The sequence below is a fragment of the Erinaceus europaeus genome, chromosome 16, assembly GCF_950295315.1.
Source record: "Erinaceus europaeus chromosome 16, mEriEur2.1, whole genome shotgun sequence".
NCBI lineage: Eukaryota > Metazoa > Chordata > Mammalia > Eulipotyphla > Erinaceidae > Erinaceus > Erinaceus europaeus.
Window position 1 is genome coordinate 72165092 of NC_080177.1, and position 21214 is coordinate 72186305.

General features: G+C 38.5%; 2 protein-coding genes across 2 annotated transcripts; both read left to right on the forward strand.

The window, feature by feature from the left end:
* The first annotated feature begins 1368 nt into the window (after positions 1-1368).
* On the forward strand, positions 1369-5007 carry LOC103127185 (olfactory receptor 4Q3). The gene is given in 3 exon segments (XM_007538078.2): positions 1369-1499; positions 4037-4973; positions 4975-5007. Coding segments are annotated over 3 exon segments (1101 nt in total).
* Positions 5008-19634: 14627 nt separating this feature from the next.
* On the forward strand, positions 19635-20582 carry LOC103126328 (olfactory receptor 4S2-like). The gene has a single exon (XM_007537230.2). It carries the CDS (start codon positions 19635-19637, stop codon positions 20580-20582), a length of 948 nt encoding a protein of 315 aa, XP_007537292.1.
* Positions 20583-21214: the final 632 nt, after the last annotated feature.

Consider the following 21214-nt stretch of genomic DNA (forward strand, 5'->3'; position numbering starts at 1 on the left):
AAATAAAAGTTTGTCTTAAAGTATAAGTACTTAGTTATGTGAGAATATGAAATAATGAAAGAAAAAACATGTGATGAAACAAAAAATCTGAAGGAAAGCAAACTTTATTTATTTGCCTTAAAGTACCTGCAAATAATTTTTCTAAGGTCAAATTTTATCTTGGGTATATATCTCACTCTTTTCATTGAATGCCTAATTGGGATGGAATGTCAACTACTCTACCAGGTAATGTTTTCTAGGGTAAAAATCATTTGAATTTTTTTTTTTAAACCAGAGCACTTTTCAGGTCTGGCGGTGAAGGGGATTGAACCTGGGTCCTTGGAGCCTTAGGCATGAGAGTTTTTGTATAACCATTATGCTACCTACTCCCACTTAATTTGGAAAAATTATCTGGAGTGGGATGATGAGTGATTTATTAATTCTTAGTGAGAAGCTATAAGTCTGAGCTTTCCTGAATATCAAATGACTTGATCAGAACTATGTGTGTCTCTTCCAGGAACTCTGGAAATTATGCATTTGGAGTTGTGACAGGAGATATTCATTCCCATAGGACGCTTATCTTCTAAACCAATAAGGGTCCTGAAGCCACCTGTATATATATATCATCTTTTCCCCCCTGAGCTGCCACTTTATAAGGGAAGGAAAGATCCAAAAGTTGAATTGAAGGGGGTAGGCGATGAGGCACTCGGTTAAGCTTACATACTTGGTTAAGGGCACAAGCTCCCCAGCTCCCTACCTGCAGGGGGAATGCTTCTCGAGTGGTGAAGCAGGTCTGCAGGTGTCTATCTTTCTCTCTCTCTTTCTATTTCCCCATCCTCTCAACCTCTCACTCCTATCTAGTATAATAGAAGGGAGAGACAGAGGGAAAGAAAAAAGACCACCAGAAGTGGTGAATTCGTAGTGCCGAAGCCCAAGCCACAACCCTAGTGGAAAAAACAAACAAACAAACAAACAAACAATCCTATCCTGTTGGTTTGCTATTTTTCTGGTCCTCATCCTTAAGTAAAATCCAAGAATATATGTGAACTCTCAATATCATGATAACATATTGTTCGAAATACCCGTATAAAAGTCATTAAACTAGGGGCCAGCCAGTGGCATACTTGGTTAAGCACACACGTTATCATGTTCAAGGACTTAGGTTCAAGCCCCTGGTCTCCACCTGCAAGGGGGATATTTCAGAAGCGGTGAAGCAGGTCTGCAGGTGTCTCTCTTTCTCCCTCTCAATTTCCCCCTTCCCTCTCAATTTCTCTCTGTCCTATCAAATAAAAAGTAAAAGTAAAAAAAATAATTTTAAAAAGTCATTAAACTATGGAAAGATTTTATCTTGTTAAAAGCTTGGTATTAACTACTTATGGGATCTAAGGCATGTACAATTACCTTAGATATTACTTCGTTAGATATAACAGGGAGCAGCTGAATTATGCCAGTTTTAGTGTGGTAGAAAAGACAACCCCCAAAAGTAAGGTTCTATTGAACTTTAGGATATTAACTAATTGGTATATAACTTAGAAGCTTTATTTTAGTGTTCCTTTATATATTACAATGACATAAAATCATGATTTCACATTCTTTTCTTTTAAACTGGCATTGTCATTCTGTTGTCCTTTACTTAAGTATGTTAGACACTATTTATTTTTTTCATAAGAGAGAAGTACCAGAATAGTCCTCATCTCTGGCATATGACTGTGCCAAGGGTTGAACTTGGGACCTCAGGGACCTCAGGCATGAAAGTCTGGTATGGTATCATTGCACTATCTTCATAGCCCCAAATAAAACATTTGATATTTATAATTTATTTGTGTGAGAATTATGTTTTATAAAATTTAAAAATGCTACTTTTACAGTAAAAGTTATAAAATATTTCCAATTTAGTAATGACAGTAGCAATGTTTCATATGTTAGTCACCAGTTTGATAGGTTGCTTGTGGCTCATTGAGAGACTTGGTTGCTATGCTAAGGTTTCATATTGAACACCTTCAAGAAAGTGTTTCTGTTTCTTCAGCTTCTAGTGACAACTTGTTATTTATCTTTTGTCCTAGCCCACCCCAGGGACTATAATGGAGAGAAAAAGAATTGTAGGAATTATTTCATTGTGGAAAGCTGGAAGCATATGTAGTGCCAAATTATTCAATTTAAAGCAGGTAAAAGGGATGTACTATTTTAGGCATAAGGTCTGACTTTTTCAGAGCCTTCAGGATCCAAAGTCAGCTTTCTAGCAAGAGTTGAAATCCAACAGCTCAAACAAGAACAGCCGAGGGAATCCCACGGCTCATTAAACTGAGCAGTACCATAAGGACCACAAAAGCCAGAGATGCAGTTAGAGCCCCAGGGAAAACAGATATCTCCAGTCCATAGAGTCAGACCTCAGTTAGGGCTTGACTTAAAAGGAAATGGTTAGAGTAGGCCAACTGTGATGGTCATCTGAGAGTTTCTCATCTTGCGTGTATGAAAATATGAAGAAGGGGCTGGTAGGATATTTCTTCCTTGAACCAACATAATTCCTGATATGCCATGATGTAAGTTTCTCAGATTCATTTATTCAAGGTTCCTATTACCTTCCTTGCTGGTTTTTCTGCCTTTGAAACCAGTTTTTATGCATCCTATTGTTAATAGTCTTTTTCTCTATCAATGCATCAGCCAATATTTCTTACATTTAAGAAGTCATTTGAGGGGGTCAAGCAGTGGTGTACAATGATTAAGCACACACGTTACCATGCACAAAAACTCAAGTTCAAGCCCCCAGTTCCCTCTTGCAGGGGAAAACTTTACAATGATGAAGCAGTGCTACAGGCATTTCTCTCTCTCCATCTCTATCCCCCTTCCCTCTCAGTTTTTCTCTGTGTCCTATCAAATTAAATAGAGATTTTTAAAAAATCTTTTAAAAATTTTTTAAAAGGAAAAGAGGAGATCATTTGAATCCTGTTGTTTTTAGCCTGTAAATGCAGTCACAGAATAACAAAATTCCTATAACATCAGGGAATTCTAGGTTTAGTGCTGGGGAAGATGGCTACAATGTCTGAATATTATAGAATGAACTTTAAGAGAAAGCACTAGCGTCATGGCAATATCTCTTTATGCTGACTTAACTAGATCATAGTCCCTTTCTTCCTTCAATTCAATCAATTTTTATGCATTAAGTATTATGGTATGAATAAAAATACTTGTTTTGAAGGTGTCCAGTCATTTCTTGGGTATGTGTTTGGTGCTCATAGGCAGATTACACTGGATTTTTAAAGCAATCTTGGAAAATATTATAATGTCATAATATATTAAATAAAGAAAGAATAGAAGTCAGGGGTGGAGGAAATAGCATAATGGTTATGCAAGGAGACTCTCTTGCTTGAGGCTTTGAAATTCCAGGTTCAATCCTTCACACCACCATAATCCAGAGATGAACAGTGCTCTGGTAAAAAAAAAGAAAGAAAGAAAATAGAAGCCAGGTTTAATATCTTAACCAGAGGCATTGGTGAATGTTAGTATTGAGTATTGGATCTAGATGCTTTATTCCACAACTTGTCCTTAAAGGATACAATGCCATCTAAAAGTGAGGAAACAGAAGATGGCTCATCCAGTAAAGTGCACACTTTACCATGTATGAGGACCCGGGTTCTAGCCCTGCTCATCACGTGGGAACAACTCTATGGAGGAAACTTCACAGGAGTGGGACAGTGCTGCTCTATGCTAGTCTCCATCTGCCTCTTTCTCCTCCTTCTCCTCTCTCTCTCTCCCTCTCTCTCTCTCTCTCTCTCTCTTTCTCTCTCTCTCAGCAAAAAATCAGTCCACTGGCAGTAGAAGAGTTGTGCTGTCATGGAGATAGCCCTAAACATTACAGGAATCCAGCATTGGAAGAGATATAAATGCTCCATGTTCTGTCTATGCCAAAATATGCATTTCTCTACCTCACTGAACTTTTTAAGCTTTTTTTTTCCCCTCCCTTGTAATATGATTTTTATAAATGTCATATGGTGTGGTAAATCATAAATAGCCATTTATCTAACTTATATGTCTTTATTTCAATTTAATTCTTCTGTAGGTCACTTGTTAGTCTTGCATTGGTGAAAAAAGAAAATGATTCCAAAGTGGTCGATTTTGTCCTTCTGGGCCTATCATCCTCTTGGGAGCTGCAGCTATTTCTCTTCTTACTATTTTTGTTGTTTTACCTGACCATTGTCCTGGGGAACCTCTTGATCGTGGTGACAGTGAGAGCTGATGCTCACTTACTCCAGTCCCCGATGTACTATTTTTTGGGTCATCTGTCTTTTATTGACCTATGCCTGAGCTGTGTTACTGTACCTAAGATGCTGGGGGATTTCCTACAGCAGGGCAAAACTATATCTTTTTCAGGATGCCTGGCCCAGATATACTTCCTGCACTTTCTGGGAGCCAGTGAGATGTTTCTGCTGACAGTCATGGCCTACGATAGGTATGTTGCCATCTGTAATCCTTTGCACTACCTCACAGTCATGAACCGGCAGCTATGCTGTCAGTTGGTTTTTGCCTGCTGGTGTGGGGGATTCATTCACTCCATAACACAGGTCATATTGGTCATCCAGTTGCCCTTCTGTGGCCCCAATGAACTCGACAACTTCTACTGTGATGTCCCACAGGTCATCAAGCTATCCTGCATGGACACATATGTGATAGAGGTACTGATGGTCTCCAACAGTGGTCTGCTCTCTCTTGTCTGCTTTTTGGTCTTGCTGATCTCTTATGCTGTCATCCTGCTCACTCTGAGGACTCGATTCCGCCAGGGCCAGATGAAGGCACTCTCTACCTGTGCCTCCCACCTGACAGTGGTCAGCCTGATCTTTGTGCCATGTGTGTTCATCTACCTGAGGCCTTTCTGCAGCTTCTCTGTGGACAAGATAGTCTCTGTATTTTACACAGTGGTCACACCTATGCTGAATCCCCTCATCTACACACTCAGAAATGCTGATATGAAGAAAGCCATGAGAAAACTGAGGAAAAAATCATGTGACATCTTACTGTCATTTTAAACAATAAACAAGAAGAGGTATCTTTAGAAGATATATCTCTTTTGGGGGCGAGGGGGAGTTTAAATTATTCTGTATCCAAGCACATGCATAGAGACTAATTTGATGACTTTGACAAAAAAGGAAAGTCAACATAAGAATTATGATACTTTGGTTTTGATTGGGAAACAGAGGTGACTTTCTCCGGTGTTAAATAGTGAGCAGGTAACTCACAGATGTAACCAGAAATGAGTTGGAGGGCCAAGAAGACACTTTAAAAAAGATCATTTGTTCTATCCTTCTGTCTGTAATTTATTCAGTTCACTTGTTAAATTCAGTTAAAATAAAAGAAGACACTACATCTCCTTTTGCATTCTGCTCTTCAATGGCTAACAATCCCTAGAATCAGGACGTTCCTTCTGGTATTTTCTTACACTGTCTTATGAAACAGTGTGAATCCCTTTTGTCCTGTCTCTAACAAAACTGGAAAGTAGCACTAACCACTCTCTGAGTGTTTACCCAGGAACTCAGCTTCAAGTGTGCCAAATTATAGAAATGTGGTATAACTCACTTGAATGAACAAAAGCTCTTAACAAGGTTTATGTATAAGGCTGAGGGTGCTGGAGTGACGGAAACACTCTAGGAGATGCATTTATCCCATCTCATCTCAAATTTTTCTGAGTAGAATTGTAGTGAGAATGAATTAAAACTTAGTTGTACAACTGATCATAAGGTTTTATGGCTCTGAAACCAGCTTTGGTCCCTCCACCAGGTCCCTCTCTTTGAAATGTTAACAGTTTTTCCCCCTGAATCTCAGAAGTTATCTGTCTGACTCCATCTTTGCAAATGAATTCAGATTTTAGTGACCTACCTAGGGTTACTTAAGGAATGTGTAACCAATCAAGAAATATAATCATTGTACATAATTAAGATTAAGTTCATCCCCCAATTTATTCCAATTAGATGGGTGAATTGGTTAATATTAACTGTATCTGCACATGCTCTCTAGAGCTAAGAGATACCTAAAAGGGGTGAATTTGGGAGCCGGGTGGTGGCGCAGTGGGTTAAGCACACATGGGTTAAGGATTCTGGTTCAAATCCCCGGCTCCCCACCTGCAGGGGGGTTGCTTCACAGACGGTGAAGCAGGTCTGCAGGTGTCTTTCTCTTCAGTTTCTATCTTCCCCATATCTCTCAATTTCTCTGTTTTATCCAACAACAATGACAGCAATAACAACAGTAATAGTAACAACAACAACAATAAACAACAAGGTCAAGAAAAGGGAAAAATATCCTCCAGGAACAGTGGATTCAGAGTGCAGTGACTGAGCTCCAGCGATAAGCCTGGAGGCAAAAATAAAATAAATAAATTTTTAAAAGGTGCACTTAAATATTTATATTTAATTTAAGACTATCTACTTCTGACATAAGACTCTAAATTTCTAAAGAATGGAAAAGTTTTTATTCTAATCACTAAATAATATGATAAGACATTAAGGAATATTTAACATTTGTTTATTTTCTTCTAATCAATTGCTATCAAAAGGTTGTTATAATTAATTGGGTGGAAAATACAACTTAGAGAACAAATGTCTGAAATTCCACTTAATGTAACTTGTCATATGCCTCAGCATGGCAGAGCTTTCTTGATATAGTAAAAAATGGATTTTCTTTTTTTTTGTGTGTGTGTGTGCTTGGAAGTGATGTTTGCTTTTAAGAAGCCATAGTGTATGAATGTATACACCTATATATTTATGTTTGTATGTACTGCTATGTAGGGCTTCTCATGAACCAGGAACAAGATTACTAGTTGGATAGTTTTGTGCTGGCATGAGTAAGCATGAGAATGACATGCTGGTAGAAATCTCACTCTCCTCTTTCTCTCTCTCTCTCCCTACAACAGCTCCACAGAGATCCAGCCCCTGTGATGACTATATAGAGGAGCTGAGAGGCACAGTGCGTGGGTTGCCAGGAAGGTCTAGGTGATTCATTTGTCAGGCTGATATATTGCAGGGGCACGAGACAGCAGGCTTTCTTTTTGTATCAGCTTACTTTTTCTAATCTCCTTTTTCTAATATCTCATTCATAGAAAAATCTAAGGTCTCAAGAAATCACATTAGATGTCTTGCTGATGGTTGGATTTACCTACATAATATTCCGAAGAACAAGATCTTTATATACTACCTTTTGCGTTGTCAGTCCTCCAGTATGTAATCATATTACACTTTTATTTATTGACAAATTTACTACATTCTGCTTTCCAGTCTGTACAAAGTTGACATTATCTGTACAGTTCCTGCTTAAATGTCCCAAGTACACTTCTAGGACTTGTTGAGCCTTTCTTTTTGAATCTACCTTCTTGAATTGGACCATACATGGATGTGTGCTCAATAAGGTCAAAGGACACTTTGTAAAGTGTATGACAGAGCTTGGACAGAGTCTCCATTCTAACATACAAGATCAATAATTATAGCCAAAACAGATGGGGTGAGGATTGAGGGCCAAAATTCGCTCTTTCTTCACTTTCAGATCAGGCACGAAAATGCAAGGAAACCATGAATTTTCTTTGTTAGAGAAAATAATAATAGCCGAGAACTGCCCTCTATCTGAGAAAAGAAACAAACATTCAGATCCCCGATACTCATAGAGTATCAAACAAAATAGACTCAAGCAATATACACTAAGACACAGAGATATATTATCATTGAAATGGCAGCCTGAGGATTTCAATCTGAAATTTGAAATTGACTTTTCAGTAGTTATAGAAGTATGAGAACATTATTTTCTGAGTTTGAGAAAAATTAAATCCATTTAAATTCTGTTATCTTGAATTAAAATTTTCAGATGAATGGTGCTGTCTCTATTTATATTCTTACTCTGGGCCCCACAGATATTGAGGGCATGTCTGTTCCCTCTCAGAATTTTAGGATACTGGAGTAGCTTAGAGTTTGATTCATGAGAACACAGGAATATTGTTGATTAAATATTTCCAGAACACATGAAAAACTGCACATTTATTCCCTATTTTTTTTTTTTACTTTTAAACATTTTCCTTTGGAGAAAAACTCATTTATTTATTATGCAAGAGGGAGATAATGAGAGGAGAGGATGAGAAAACCAGAATACTGCTCAGCTCCAGCATAAGGTGATGCCAGAGACAGAGCCTGCGGCCTCTGGGGCCTCCTTCTAACAAGAAAGTCAGTGCTCTAACTGTTGTGCGATAACCCTAGCACTTTATAGTCTAATGCTGAACTGTTCGCTGTGAGTAGGCCAATAATTGAAAGGGAAATAGCGGTAAGTAATAAAATAAGGAAAAGTCATTATATTTACATTGATAGATTTTATTGCCATTGGGTTAGTTGTCCAATATTCTAATACTGATCATCACGACCATCCTTGCCCCAATTTTTCACTAAATTGTACAAAATGTTGTGGAAATGGCTTCTTAGTATTTAATTAAAAAATCGTCAGGGGATTAATAGTTTATAGTAGATATAGTTGTCAATACATGTTGTCTCAGGGGCATAAAATCACATAACCCCAAAACACGTGTCAATATACCTCACCCACCATGAAAGTGCCACCTAGTTATTGTCTGGGGAGATGAAAAACAAACAAACAAAGAAAAACACTAGTATAGCTACAGGCCCTTTGAAGTATAACTAAAATACGCCTACTAGCTATCTACAAAATGGAGGACCCCCCCCCAACACTTCATCTGCACTATTCCAGTCTTTAGGTCCATGATTGTTCAAAAATTTGTTTGGCTTTGTATGTTAACTCTCTTTTCAGCCACCAGGTTCCCAGATGCTAGCATGATGTCGAACAGACTTCCTTGCACAGACGACCCCACCAAGGGCTTCTCCAGAGCCCTTCCCCACTAGGGAAAGAGAGAGGCAGGCTGGGAGTATGGATCGACCTGCCAACACCCATGTTCAATGGGGAAGCAATTACAGAAGCCAGACCTTCCACCTTCTGCATCCCACAATGATCTTGGGTCCATACTCCCAGAAGGTTAAAGAATAGAGAAAGCTATCAGTGGAGGGGATTGTATACAGAGGTCTGGTGGTGGGAACTGTGCAAAGTTGTACCCCTCTTATCCTATGGTTTTGTCAGTGTTTCCTTTTTATAAATAAAAAATCTAAAAAAAAAAAAGAAAGTGCCACCTACCTGCACCACAGAACACTGCCCCCAACACCCTTCTAACTCCCCCCCCACTCCATTATGCATCCTAAGATCTGCTAATGTAGACTAATGGTTCATTAATATGTTTATTTTTTTTGTCACCAGGGTTATCACTGAAGTACAATGCTTCCACAATTCCACCATTCCTGGTGGCCATTTGTTCTGGATAGAGGCTGAGAGAGATGGAGAGAAACAGAGAAAAGGGAAACACCTCCAGCTCTGCGCCACTACTTGTGAAACATCCCCTGCAGGTGAGGACTGGGGACTGCACGTGAGTCCTCATGAGTGATACACTGTGCGGCCTGCTGGGCACTATCTTTCCCTTACTCTCCTCACCTTTACCTTACTTTTCCTTCCTTCTTTTCTTCCTTCCTTCTCTCCTCCCTTCCTCTCCCCCCCCCATTTTTTTTTCCACCAGGACACCTGTATAATTCTTGTTAGAAGCAGTAGCTTTAGAATTGCTTTAAGTATAATTTTAAGTATGAGTTTTAAGTATAGTTGCTTTTCTGCTTATAGTGTGAGATGGAAAATTCCTTACCCTTTCCCCTAGAAAAACAAAACCCACACACCAAGATGTAAGAAAGAGAATAGCTAGCCTAACCAAGCCCTTGAAACCCAACCACTTGCTCAAGGTCGAGGGAGCTGATAGCCAGGTGGTCTTGGCTGACAACGAGAAAGTGTGGTGACCCTATTTTGCACAAAGGCTTGAAATTAGACAATTCTTATAGGCTGTTTAGGGTATTGCAATGTCTGAAATGATTGGATCCTGCGTTTTCTGTAAAATGCTATTGAGTGTGTGATAGAATTCTAGTTTTGCATATTCTCCACCCAGAATGTACTCTAGAATCCTATAAATTGTGTGGTTTGAGCCTTGTTCAGGGTCGAGCTGGTGGACTGCTCAGTCACCTCTAGGTCTGGATTCAAATTTGTGAATAAACATCTTTTGCTTCCTTACAGTGGATGGTGGTTTGATTTTTGCTTGCTACAATTCTACCACTCCTAGTAGATTTTTTTTTTCTGGAAAAAGAGTGAGAGAGAGACAGGGAGAGAAAAAAAACAGAGACTAGGAGATGTACCACAGCACTGATCCACTGCTCACGAAACTTCCACTTTGCATGGTGCTCTCGTGTAGTGATGAGTGGGGTAGGCTGGGGAGAGTTTGGCTTTAGGCATCATACCATACGGTAAAGTGTGCGATTTACTGGGTAAGCTATCTCCCTAGATCCCCCTCTTTGTTTTTTAAACCCCACATATGGGTGAAATCAATTGTATTTCTCCTTAAGAGTTATTTCACTTAGCATAACCCCTTTCAATTCCACCCATGTTGTAGCAAAAGACAAGAACTCACCTTCCCTATAGTTGCGTATTATTTCACTGTGTATGTATCCATATCTTCCTTATCTATGCTTCTGCTATTGAGCCCTTGGGTTGTTTCCAGCTCATGACTAGATGAATATGAGTGTGCATACATCTTTTCAGGTAAGTGTCACACTAAGGTTTTGCATGAAGAGAAACTACTTTTATTGCAATTGAAAACTATGGTCTGGGAGGGACGACAGTCTATTACCATTAATCAGCCTCTTGCCCTCCAGGGAGGGTTAGTTTTTTTATCCAAGTGGAAGTAAGGCAGGAAAACCAGATACTGAATTTGGAACAGTCAGTAAAAGATTGAAGGCCCCCAAATCTTCCTGCCACCTCCAAGTCTTCCTGCCTCTAGGAATATGATGGCACTTTTAACTTCAGCCTTTAATAGGATCTATCAAAACACAGTCACAGTGACAAGAGGAAAATCTTATTGGATTAAAGTTTATGTCCTACATGTGTGAGGCTCTAAGGTTGGATCACCTGAACCGCATATAATCAAGTACTGCTCTGGCCTGTATCTCTCTAATTGTCTCATAAAATAAATAAATCTTTGAAAAGCAGCAAGAGATAGGAACCATACTGTATTGTTCATATTTATATTAAGATTTTGATATTAACAGAAGCTCACCTAAGGCTTATAAGTGTTTGTTTTTGGAAAACTGTAAAAAGCAACATAAAGAAAACTAAAGAAATTAATGATAACCAGTAATTTTTATTTTTATTTTTTAATTTTTTGGATAGGACAGAGAGAAACAGAGAGAGGAGGGGAAGACAGAGAGGGGGAGAGAAAGACAGACACCTGCAGACCTGCTTCATCGCCTGTGAAGCAACTCCCCTGCAGGTGGGGAGCCAGGGCCTGGAACCAGGATTCTTACACCGGTCCTTGCGCTTTGCACCACGTGCACCTAACCACTGCACTGCTGTCTGACTCCCAACAAGTAATTTTTAGAATAAATAAAATTGATTGCTTGACTAATTCTATTCACTAAGAAAAAAACAATTGAATTTAGAATATGGAGCTTAGCTAATATGTCAGCACTGGTTCTCAAATTGTGATAAAAGTACTATAATAATACGAGACAGTAAAAGGGAAAGTAGTATGAGGTGTACAACAACTCTGTATTACCGCTACAGCCTTTCCATATGTTTAAAATTATTCCAAAATTTTATGCATGTACATATATTTATATATAATAAATATATGTATGTATACATATGCATATACATGTATATGCACATATACAAAATATATTGAATACATATATATGTGAGTAATATATATATGTATATAAGATTTAAAATATGTTACCAGATCAGTAGGAGTATTGTGCTAACCAGCACATTAAGAAAAAATATGTATAATGTGTATTATATGTGTATTATATAACATTATATCTAGGTATAATGTTGGACATACATTTTATCTAACTTTTATTGCCACAGATAAAAGGGTTTTAAAGGACTGGACCATCTGATATGGCCTGTGGTTACAGAGGGACTGACTTGAGCTCCCTTAGAAACTCATCCATGCAATAATTGGAGGAAGGCACTATTTTTATAGTGCAACTGCATTAAATAGCTTGCTTGCCTACCTGAGAGCCAGTAATTTTAAAAAAATTTTTCAAAAAAAAAAGGGAATGTCCAATATAATGATCCTCCTTCCCCTTGACCTAACTTGGAATAAATTGTGCAGAACTATAGAAATGCCCTGAATGTTTAGTGACTAATTATCTACCAAGTAGCCTTTATTATAGATTTAAGAGGAGTCATTTAATGGGGATTACACCTGCACTTTCTCAGCCTAATAATACTCTCCAGCTGCTACCTTGCCAGTGGTTGAACAACTCCCTCAAGGTTATAATAAGGCATAAAGATACAGAAATGCTGATGGCTTTTCTCAGCAGACAGGAACATAAAAGTTCTTGCAAACAAGGGCCAGGTACCATCATGACAGGACGATAAACTTGTAACAGATAAAGGAGAGAGAAAGAGAGAGGGAGAGGGAGAGGGAGAGGGAGAGGTGAATGAGCAAACTTGGGCTCTCTTCTTAGGCTGTAGGTGTAGTACTTTTTGTGACATCTGACAGATATTTAAGAGAAACATCACTATATTAATATTTCGCTGTATTTATAGGGAACATTTATAACTGAGAAAGGCTAATTGATCCAGAAGATCTCAGGCTGTTCAAATTCATGTCGTGGAATCATATTCAAGAAGACAACTGGAGTAAGTTCCTCATCTGTGATGAAACATAACAAGTGGTGAAAGAGGCTAGGGTAATTTGCATCGACTCAAATCATATTCAAGAATTAAAAAGGAATGTTTAAATCCTTCAACTGCTTTTACAGACTATCTAACAAGTCTTACAGATAATTCATGAGACAGTTTATTATCGCTCAAAAATTTGTTTTGATGTTATTTCAATAGGAATTGAGTTCTGTCTTTATTCTAACAATGAATCCTATGTAATTCAGTTTCTCTGTACCTCACTCATTTTATCAATTGGTAAATAAGTGAAATAAAGTCAAATGACCATTTAAACCCTTTTACTATAAATACAGATCTTTATGCAAATCTTAGAGGATTTGAGAAGATCATTTAAAGGTATTACTCCAAAATGAATGACTTTATTTTGAGAACATGCTTTTATTCAGTTTTTTTACTCACACCACAGTGCCAGGAATGGAGAATGTGCTCAGTGAGTACTTATTAGGTGAAAGGATAAATAAATATTGGTTAAGTATAAACTTTTATGTATATATAACATGCATTGATTGTCTCCATTATGCTATTTTTGCAAAATTTGAAAAGACTTTATTTGCTGAGACATGATTGCTCAAAGAGCTTGCTCTGGGATGGGTTTCCTCATAGGGAAGAAATCAGAATGTGTGTGATTCTTTAAGTAACTTACAGGAGAAGCTAAGACTAAATCTCTTCTCTCAGGTGAACCAGGAACTTTTAGTCTTTTTTTTTTTTTTTTTTTTTTTTTTTGCCTCCAGGGTTATCACTGTGGCTTGGTGCCTGCACTACGAATCCACAGCTCCTGGAAGCCATTTTTTCCATTTTGTTGCCCTTGTTGTTGTTATTGTTGCCATTGCTGTTTGATAGGACAGAGAGAAATCGAGAGAGGAGGGGGAGACAGAGAGGGGGAGAGAAAGACAGACACCTGCAGACCTGCTTCACTGCTTGTGAAGTGACCGCCCTGCAGGCGGGGAGCTGGGGGCTCGAACCGGGATCCTTGCGATGGTCCCTGCACTTCATGTCATGTGCGCTCAACCCGCGGTGCTACCGCTTGACCCCCATTCAATCTTTTTCTTAAAAAAAAAAAAAAAAAAACTTATCTGTTGAGAGAGAGAGAGAGGAGAGGGAGAGGGAGAGGGAGAGGGAGAGGGAGAGGGAGAGGGAGAGGGAGAGGGAGAGGGAGAGGGAGAGGGAGAGGGAGAGGGAGAGGGAGAGGGTGAGCTGGAGCAGCTCAACACTGGTGTAAGGTGGTTTCCAAGGATTGCACGTGTGACCTCTGTAGCCTAGCGTCTGCATATCGGTGATCTAACACGTATTAGCTATTAGGTTAGGCCAGCTCCCTGGTCTCCTTTCGACTTGCTTTTTGTTTTATTAAAAAAATAATTAGGTGGACACTTAGTATTAAACATTGTAATGATCTTGTTTCTTGCACAGCATTTCTACCACTATAAATATTATGTTTTCTTTGGCATCATTCTAGCGAGAATAAATTTGACCTAAAAACAAGAGAGGATATGTAGAGATAAACAATTCTATAGAAGATTTGGTCCATAGAGTCCAGAGGCCTGATACTAATCATCCTGAAATTTTGTCTCTAAAATTAATGGGGTATATTTGCAGGTTATTTACTACCTTTAAGTCTATTAATTTGACCATCACTGGCAGTATTCTCACACAGTGGAGAACTCAGAAGTTAATAGAAGTACGGAAACTGGTTTTTCTGTTACAGTTTACAAGTGGCAGGAATGCTAGTCAATTCTAATTGTCCAGTTTAAATTTTATGCTCTTTCTCTCAAAAATAGACATAGAAAGGTCTTAGGTCTTAGACTTGACTTAGTCCCTTGAGAGGATTACACATTAAAGTTGAGATAGTGACCATTCAGGGGAAAAAACAAACCAGAACAGATGTCCAAGCATCTTTGGGCATCCTTAGCTAAACTCTTAAAGAAAGTCATGCAAGGATAAGGACAATACCTTTTACAACTTCAGTGAAAGAATATATGTGAGATGGTGAATGTCAGTAACAGATGCATTTTCTAGAGCTTTTGGCAATCATGGAAATACATGTAACTGAAATTAGGAGATGAACATGCTAAAGAGATAAATGTTCTAAGATAATCCCTCTGTAGGTTTCTTTCCCTTCAGGGAAAAGCAGTTACCATATTCTCCAGTCACTAATATTGTTAATGATAACTATATATTCACTTACCATAAGTGAATATATAGTTAAGCAGTTACCATATATAATATATAATATATATAATATATATGGTATATATATGGCATATATATGGTATATATATGGCATATATAATATATATGGCATATATATATACCATATATATATATACCATATATATATACCATATATATATACCACATATATATATATACACACCATATATATACCATATATATATATACCATATATATATACCATATATATATATATACCATATATATATATGTACCATATATATATACCATATATATATATGTGATATATATATATGGTATATATATATGGTACATATATATATGGTATATATATGGTAACTGCTTAACTATATATATAATATATAGTTAAGCAGTTACCATATTCTCCTGCAGTTACCATATTCTCCAGTCGCTAATATTGTTAATGATAACTATATATTCACTTACAGAGTATATTGTACATAGATATCCTATGTGTAGCACATTGTTAAAAACATTTTTATTGGGATGAGTGGATTACATTAAATTCAGTACATGTGTAAAATTTATCAGTTTTCTGCAAAACACGATCACTCCCATCCTACTTCATCCACCACTATCATGCACCAGGACCTGAGAGTACTCTACGCCCACCCCAGAGTCATTTACTTTGGTACAATATACCAAAACAAATCCACGTTCTACTTGTATTTTCCCTTTTCTGTTCTTATTTCCCAACTTCTATCCATTAATGAGATAATCCTATATCTTTCTGGTTTATCTCACTTAACATGATTCCTTCAAATTCCATCCAAGATGAGGTAAAGAAGGTGAATTTATCATTGTTAATAGCTGAGTAGTATTCCACTATGTATATATAAAACAACTTTCTTAGTCACTTCTTTGTGACCTGTATGTGATATGTAGTACTTTTTTGAATAATGTGGTCTCTCGCTCATGTGCAGTTTCACTACTCCATGCCTACTTTTTCAACAAAAAGATACACACCATCTTTCCCTAAGTGGGGGAGGGATCTGGAGAGGTGAGGTTCTGGGACTCATTGGTGACCCATTGGTCATCTGCCCAGGGAAGTCAGGATGGATCATGATAGCATCTGCAGCTTGGGGGCTGAAAAGTGGCAAGATATGAAGCAGAAAAAATTGTTATAAAAAATAGGAACCAAAAAGTAGGAATAGAGAAGGTGAGAATAGAGTGGAAAGAAGTGAGGATGTCTACTTTAGGTATGTTCCTAGGGGCCCATGACTTTCATAGTTTTACTTTATTTTGATAACTAACATGGAGTTGGTAAAAAAAAAAAGATACTGTCTGAGCAGATGGCATCAGAGTTGAGAATAGAGCTAGCAAGTTGGATTGAGGCAGAGAGTAGCTCCCAAACTTAAAGAAAATCTATTAATAAAATTAACCGTTTACCCCATCCACCTAACCCAGGGTCCATATATATTCATATTTAGCACAGGAACCTGTGTAGCCTCCGAGTCTCTGTTGGTCTGAGCTCGCTGTTCATGGTCACAACTGGGAACATTCTAGGCTGAACTCATTTCAGGACCGTGTCTTCCTTGAGTAGCAAGGTAGGATGACCCAGCTCTTTTGGAGAATGTGTCAGTCCCTACCATTGCTACTTTAGAGGGAGGACAAGTTTCTGGAGTGGCCCACAAGAGGGATTATGATGATGTTCCTGATGGAAGTGACTAGTGATGGTGGGGAGAGGCATCTATTAGAGGGCCAGTCCTATCATATCTATGTGGGAATCCAAGGAGTTCCTAACTAGGACCCCAGATGTTGGGTGGTCTGGTATTAACCAAAAAAAAAAAACCATTATTTATTTTATTTGTGATTTAATGATGATAGACAAGATTGTGGGGTAATAGGGGTACAATTTCATACCATTCCTACCACCAGACCTCTATATACCTTCCCCTCCACTGGAAGGGCCCTTAGTCTTTATACCTGTGGGAGTATGGACCAAAGATCTTTATAGGGTGCAACAGGTGGGAGGTCTGGCTTCTGTAATTGCTTCTCCACTGGACATGGACATTGCAGATAAATCCATACCCCCAGTCTGTTTCTGTCTTTCCCTAGTGGGGTTGGGCTCTGGTGAGGTGAAGTTCCAGGAAACATTGATGAGATCATCTGCCCAGGGAAGTCAGGTTGGCGTCATGGTAGCATCTGCAACTTGGTGCCTGAAAAGCATTAATGTATAAAGCAGAAAAACTTGTTTAATAATCAGGGACCTAGAGGTAAAAATATAGCAGATGAAATTTGGGGTCTTCATGTTGGAAGAAGCTAGGAAGTTAATTTTAGGTATATTCCAAGGTACCCATAGCTTTACTAATTTTTGCCTGAGCCCTACAGATAACATACAGTGGGCTAAAAATATTGACTGGGAAGATAGTGTCAGAGTTGGGCTGGATCGTTATAGAAAGTAGCTCCCAAATATCAGAAAAGTATATGAATGCCATTAACTGTAAACCCCATTGATCTGACCTAGGACCCGTATCTACTCATAGTTAGCACAGGAGCCTGTGTAACCTCCGCATCTCTTGTCGATCGGAAGTCGTTTTCCATGGTCATATCGAAGAACATTCTAGGTTGCACTCATTTCAGGACCAGTCTTCTACAAGTGTCAGAGTTTGTTGACCCTTTGGAGAGTGAGGCATTTTCTACAAAAAGGCCATTATTTAGTGAGCCAGTGAGAAAATATGTTTGCCTACTTTTGTCAGCTTTTTTCAGTTAACTACTTTTTATGAGTGGGTTACAAGATTGTAAGAGGGTAGTGTATAATTCCATACCACACCACCCACCAAAGTTTTGTGCTCTAATCTTCCTAATGATGATCACTATAATTCTTACAAGCCTCAGAGATAATTTGATCTTTCTTTCTTTCTCTTTTTGTTTGCTTGTTTATTTGCAAGTTCATGTGTTTCAGTTCTCTAGATTCCACATATGAGTGAAACCACTTGGTAGCTGTCTTTCATCTCTTTACTTATTTTGCTAAGCATAATCACCTCCAACTCCATCCTTTTTTTTCCTGAAGGATACAATATCATCTTTTTTATTTCTTTATTGGGGAATTAACGTTTTACATTTGACAGTAAACACAATAGTTTGTACATGCATAACATTTCCCAGTTTTCCATATTACTTTGGTGCAATCCGTTAATTCCAGTTCAGGTTCTACTTGTGTTTTCTCTTCTGATCTTGTTTTTCAACTTCTGCCTGAGAGTGAGATCACCCCATATTCATTTCACTGTCATAGGCATCTGCACATCACTCCAACCCAGCTTCAGTCCTTCATCATTGTGTACCTCATACTCATCCCCTCTTCCTTCTCACTTCTTATTGGCAAGCAAATCTAGATTTTTAATTTGCATATCAAAGCTCAGAATTTAAATTATTCCAATGAACAAGCTGGGAGGTCTGGATCAACCTGCTGACACCCATGTTCAGCAGAGAAGCAATTACAGAAGCCAGAACTCCCACCTCCTACACCCCCAAAACAATTTTGATCCATATTCTCAGTAGAGAAAAAGTGATAGGAGGAAGAGAATAAGAGGGCTCTGAACTCCAGCTCCATCAGGACCTGAAGAGAGAGGAGGAAAAAGGGAGGAACATTTGGATGTAGTAATAGGATCATGAGTGACTTGGAGGGGAAGAGAGGACTGGACCGAGAAGAAAAAGGGGGTAATTATTTACAAAGATATACAGATAGTTATAGAGATGATAGCTAACCCATGTCTGCAACCTTGGGGGAACTATAGTAGTTTGCAATGGAGGAATGGGGGAATTTGAAACTCTGGTGGTAGGAATGGTGTGGTGGAATTATACCCCTGTTGACATGTAATTTTATAAATCAATATTAAATAAAAAAGTATTTCAGTGTTAATTTATAAGCATATGCTGTTGACCAGCAGAAAACAAATACATATGTTGTTCTCTGTCTCTAGAAAATAAACTTGAAAACCTGTACTTGTTTGTATTAAGTTAAAAATGATTCATGGGAATCAGGCGTAGCACAGCGGGTTAAGTGTACATGGTGCAAAGCACAAGGACCTGCATAAGGATCCCGGTTCAAGCCCCCGGCTCCCTACCTGCAGAGTTGCTTCACAGGCAGCGAAGCAGGTCTGCAGGTGTCTGCCTTTCTTTCCCCCCTCTGTCTTCCCCCCCTCTCCATTTCTCTCTGTCCTATCCAACAACAATGACAGCAAGAACAATAATAATGATAAACAACAAGGGCAACAAAAGGGAAAATAAATAAATAAATAAATAAGAACTCCAAAAATTATTCATTTAAGAATTTCAGACATGAGCTATCAGATTGACTTCTTGCTATTATCTCCAACATAAAAATTAATTATACATTTAAAAATTGGGGTTATTTTTCACCCCAGAAAGAATTTTTTCTAAGAAAAAAGGGATCAAACTGAGAAGCAGAGCATCACTCCAGCATATGCAGTGCTGGAGATCTCAATCAGGACTTCAAACATGTGAGCTGCCTCTGGCCGCTACTTAAGAACTACTAGCAATTTCTCCTACTATGTTTAACATCACAAATATTTTTGAAAGATGTTCTTGTTTTGTACGTTTGCTATGATTGCAGTGGCTGCTAATATTTACTTATTTTTGCAGAGAATCAGAGCCATTCAATCCTTCCTATGTGGGTTCCCATGGAAGTGGCCAACAATGTGACTGAGTTCATATTCCTAGGACTTTCCCAAGATCCTGGAACGCAGCTGATGTTTTTTGCCCTGTTCCTCTTCTTCTACATGGTGATCATGGTGGGAAATCTGCTCATTTTGCTTACAGTCTTTTCTGATCACCGACTCCACACACCCATGTATTTCTTCCTCAGCAACCTGTCTTTTGTGGACATCGCTTATTCCTCAGCCACAGCACCCAAAATGATTGCAGACTTTATATCTGAGAAAAAGACAATTTCCTACTGGGGCTGTGTGACTCAGATGTTTACCTTCCACTTTTTTGGTTGTGCTGAGATCTTTGTTTTGACTGTCATGGCTTTTGACCGTTATGCTGCCATCTGCCAACCTCTCCGTTATACCACCATTATGAGTGCCAATACTTGTATCTTGCTGGCATCCCTGTCCTGGTTGGGAGCCCTGGCCCACTCCTTTGTTCAAACCCTCCTGACTTTTCAGCTGCCCTTCTGCAATGCTCAGGTCATTGATCACTATTTTTGTGATGTCCACCCAGTGCTAAAACTAGCCTGTGCAGATACAACTCTAGTCAATATGTTGGTGATTGCCAATAGTGGTCTTATTTCCCTGGGGTGTTTCCTTATTCTTCTGACCTCCTACACTGTCATTCTGTTCAGTCTTCGAAAGCGATCTGCGGAGAGCCGGCACAAGGCTCTCTCTACCTGTGGGTCCCATTTCACTGTAGTGACTTTATTCTTTGTTCCTTGTATCTTTATTTATCTCCGTCCATCTACTACTTTCCCATTGGATAAAGCTGTGTCTGTTTTCTACACAACCATCACCCCCATGCTCAACCCACTCATATACACTCTGAGGAATGAGGATGTAAAGAATGCCATGAAACGTGTATGGGTTCAAAAAGTCTTGAAGGAAAAACAAAAAGGATAATCTGTCAGAACTGCAAAATCAGAAAACTAGCTAACTTTAATGGTTCTTAACTTAAGAACTTTAAAAACTTAAGACTTTGTTCAAACTATGTTGTTTATCTGGTGGTGTGGTTAGGGAGCTGGGCTTGAACTAGGGGAGGATACAGAACTGTGTTGGTGGGTGCCATGTGGAACTACATGCCTATTCTCTATGATATTGTAAAATATTATTAAATCACTAATAAATATTTAAAAAAACAAATATATGCATGTTGAAATAATAAAAAGTGTCTTTTTAGATCATGGTGATATGCAGTTAGATAATGATAAAGAAAGAAACACCTCCAAAATTTGGAGACTAAACAACAGGCTTCTGAACAAATCAAAATAGAAGCTGAATATGGGCCCCAGATCAGATAGATGGGGTCTACAGTCAACAATATTTACACACCTTTCCCATATTTGGGAGCTGCTCTCTTCCCTGATCCAGCTTTCTAGCCCTTTTTCCAGCCATGACATCATCTCTCCAGACAATAACTTGGATCCACCTGCATATCAGATTTCAGGATCAGGAAAAAAAAACCCACTAGTATAGCTACAGGCCCTTTGAAATATAACTAAAATATGCCTACTAGCTATCTATAAAATGGAGGA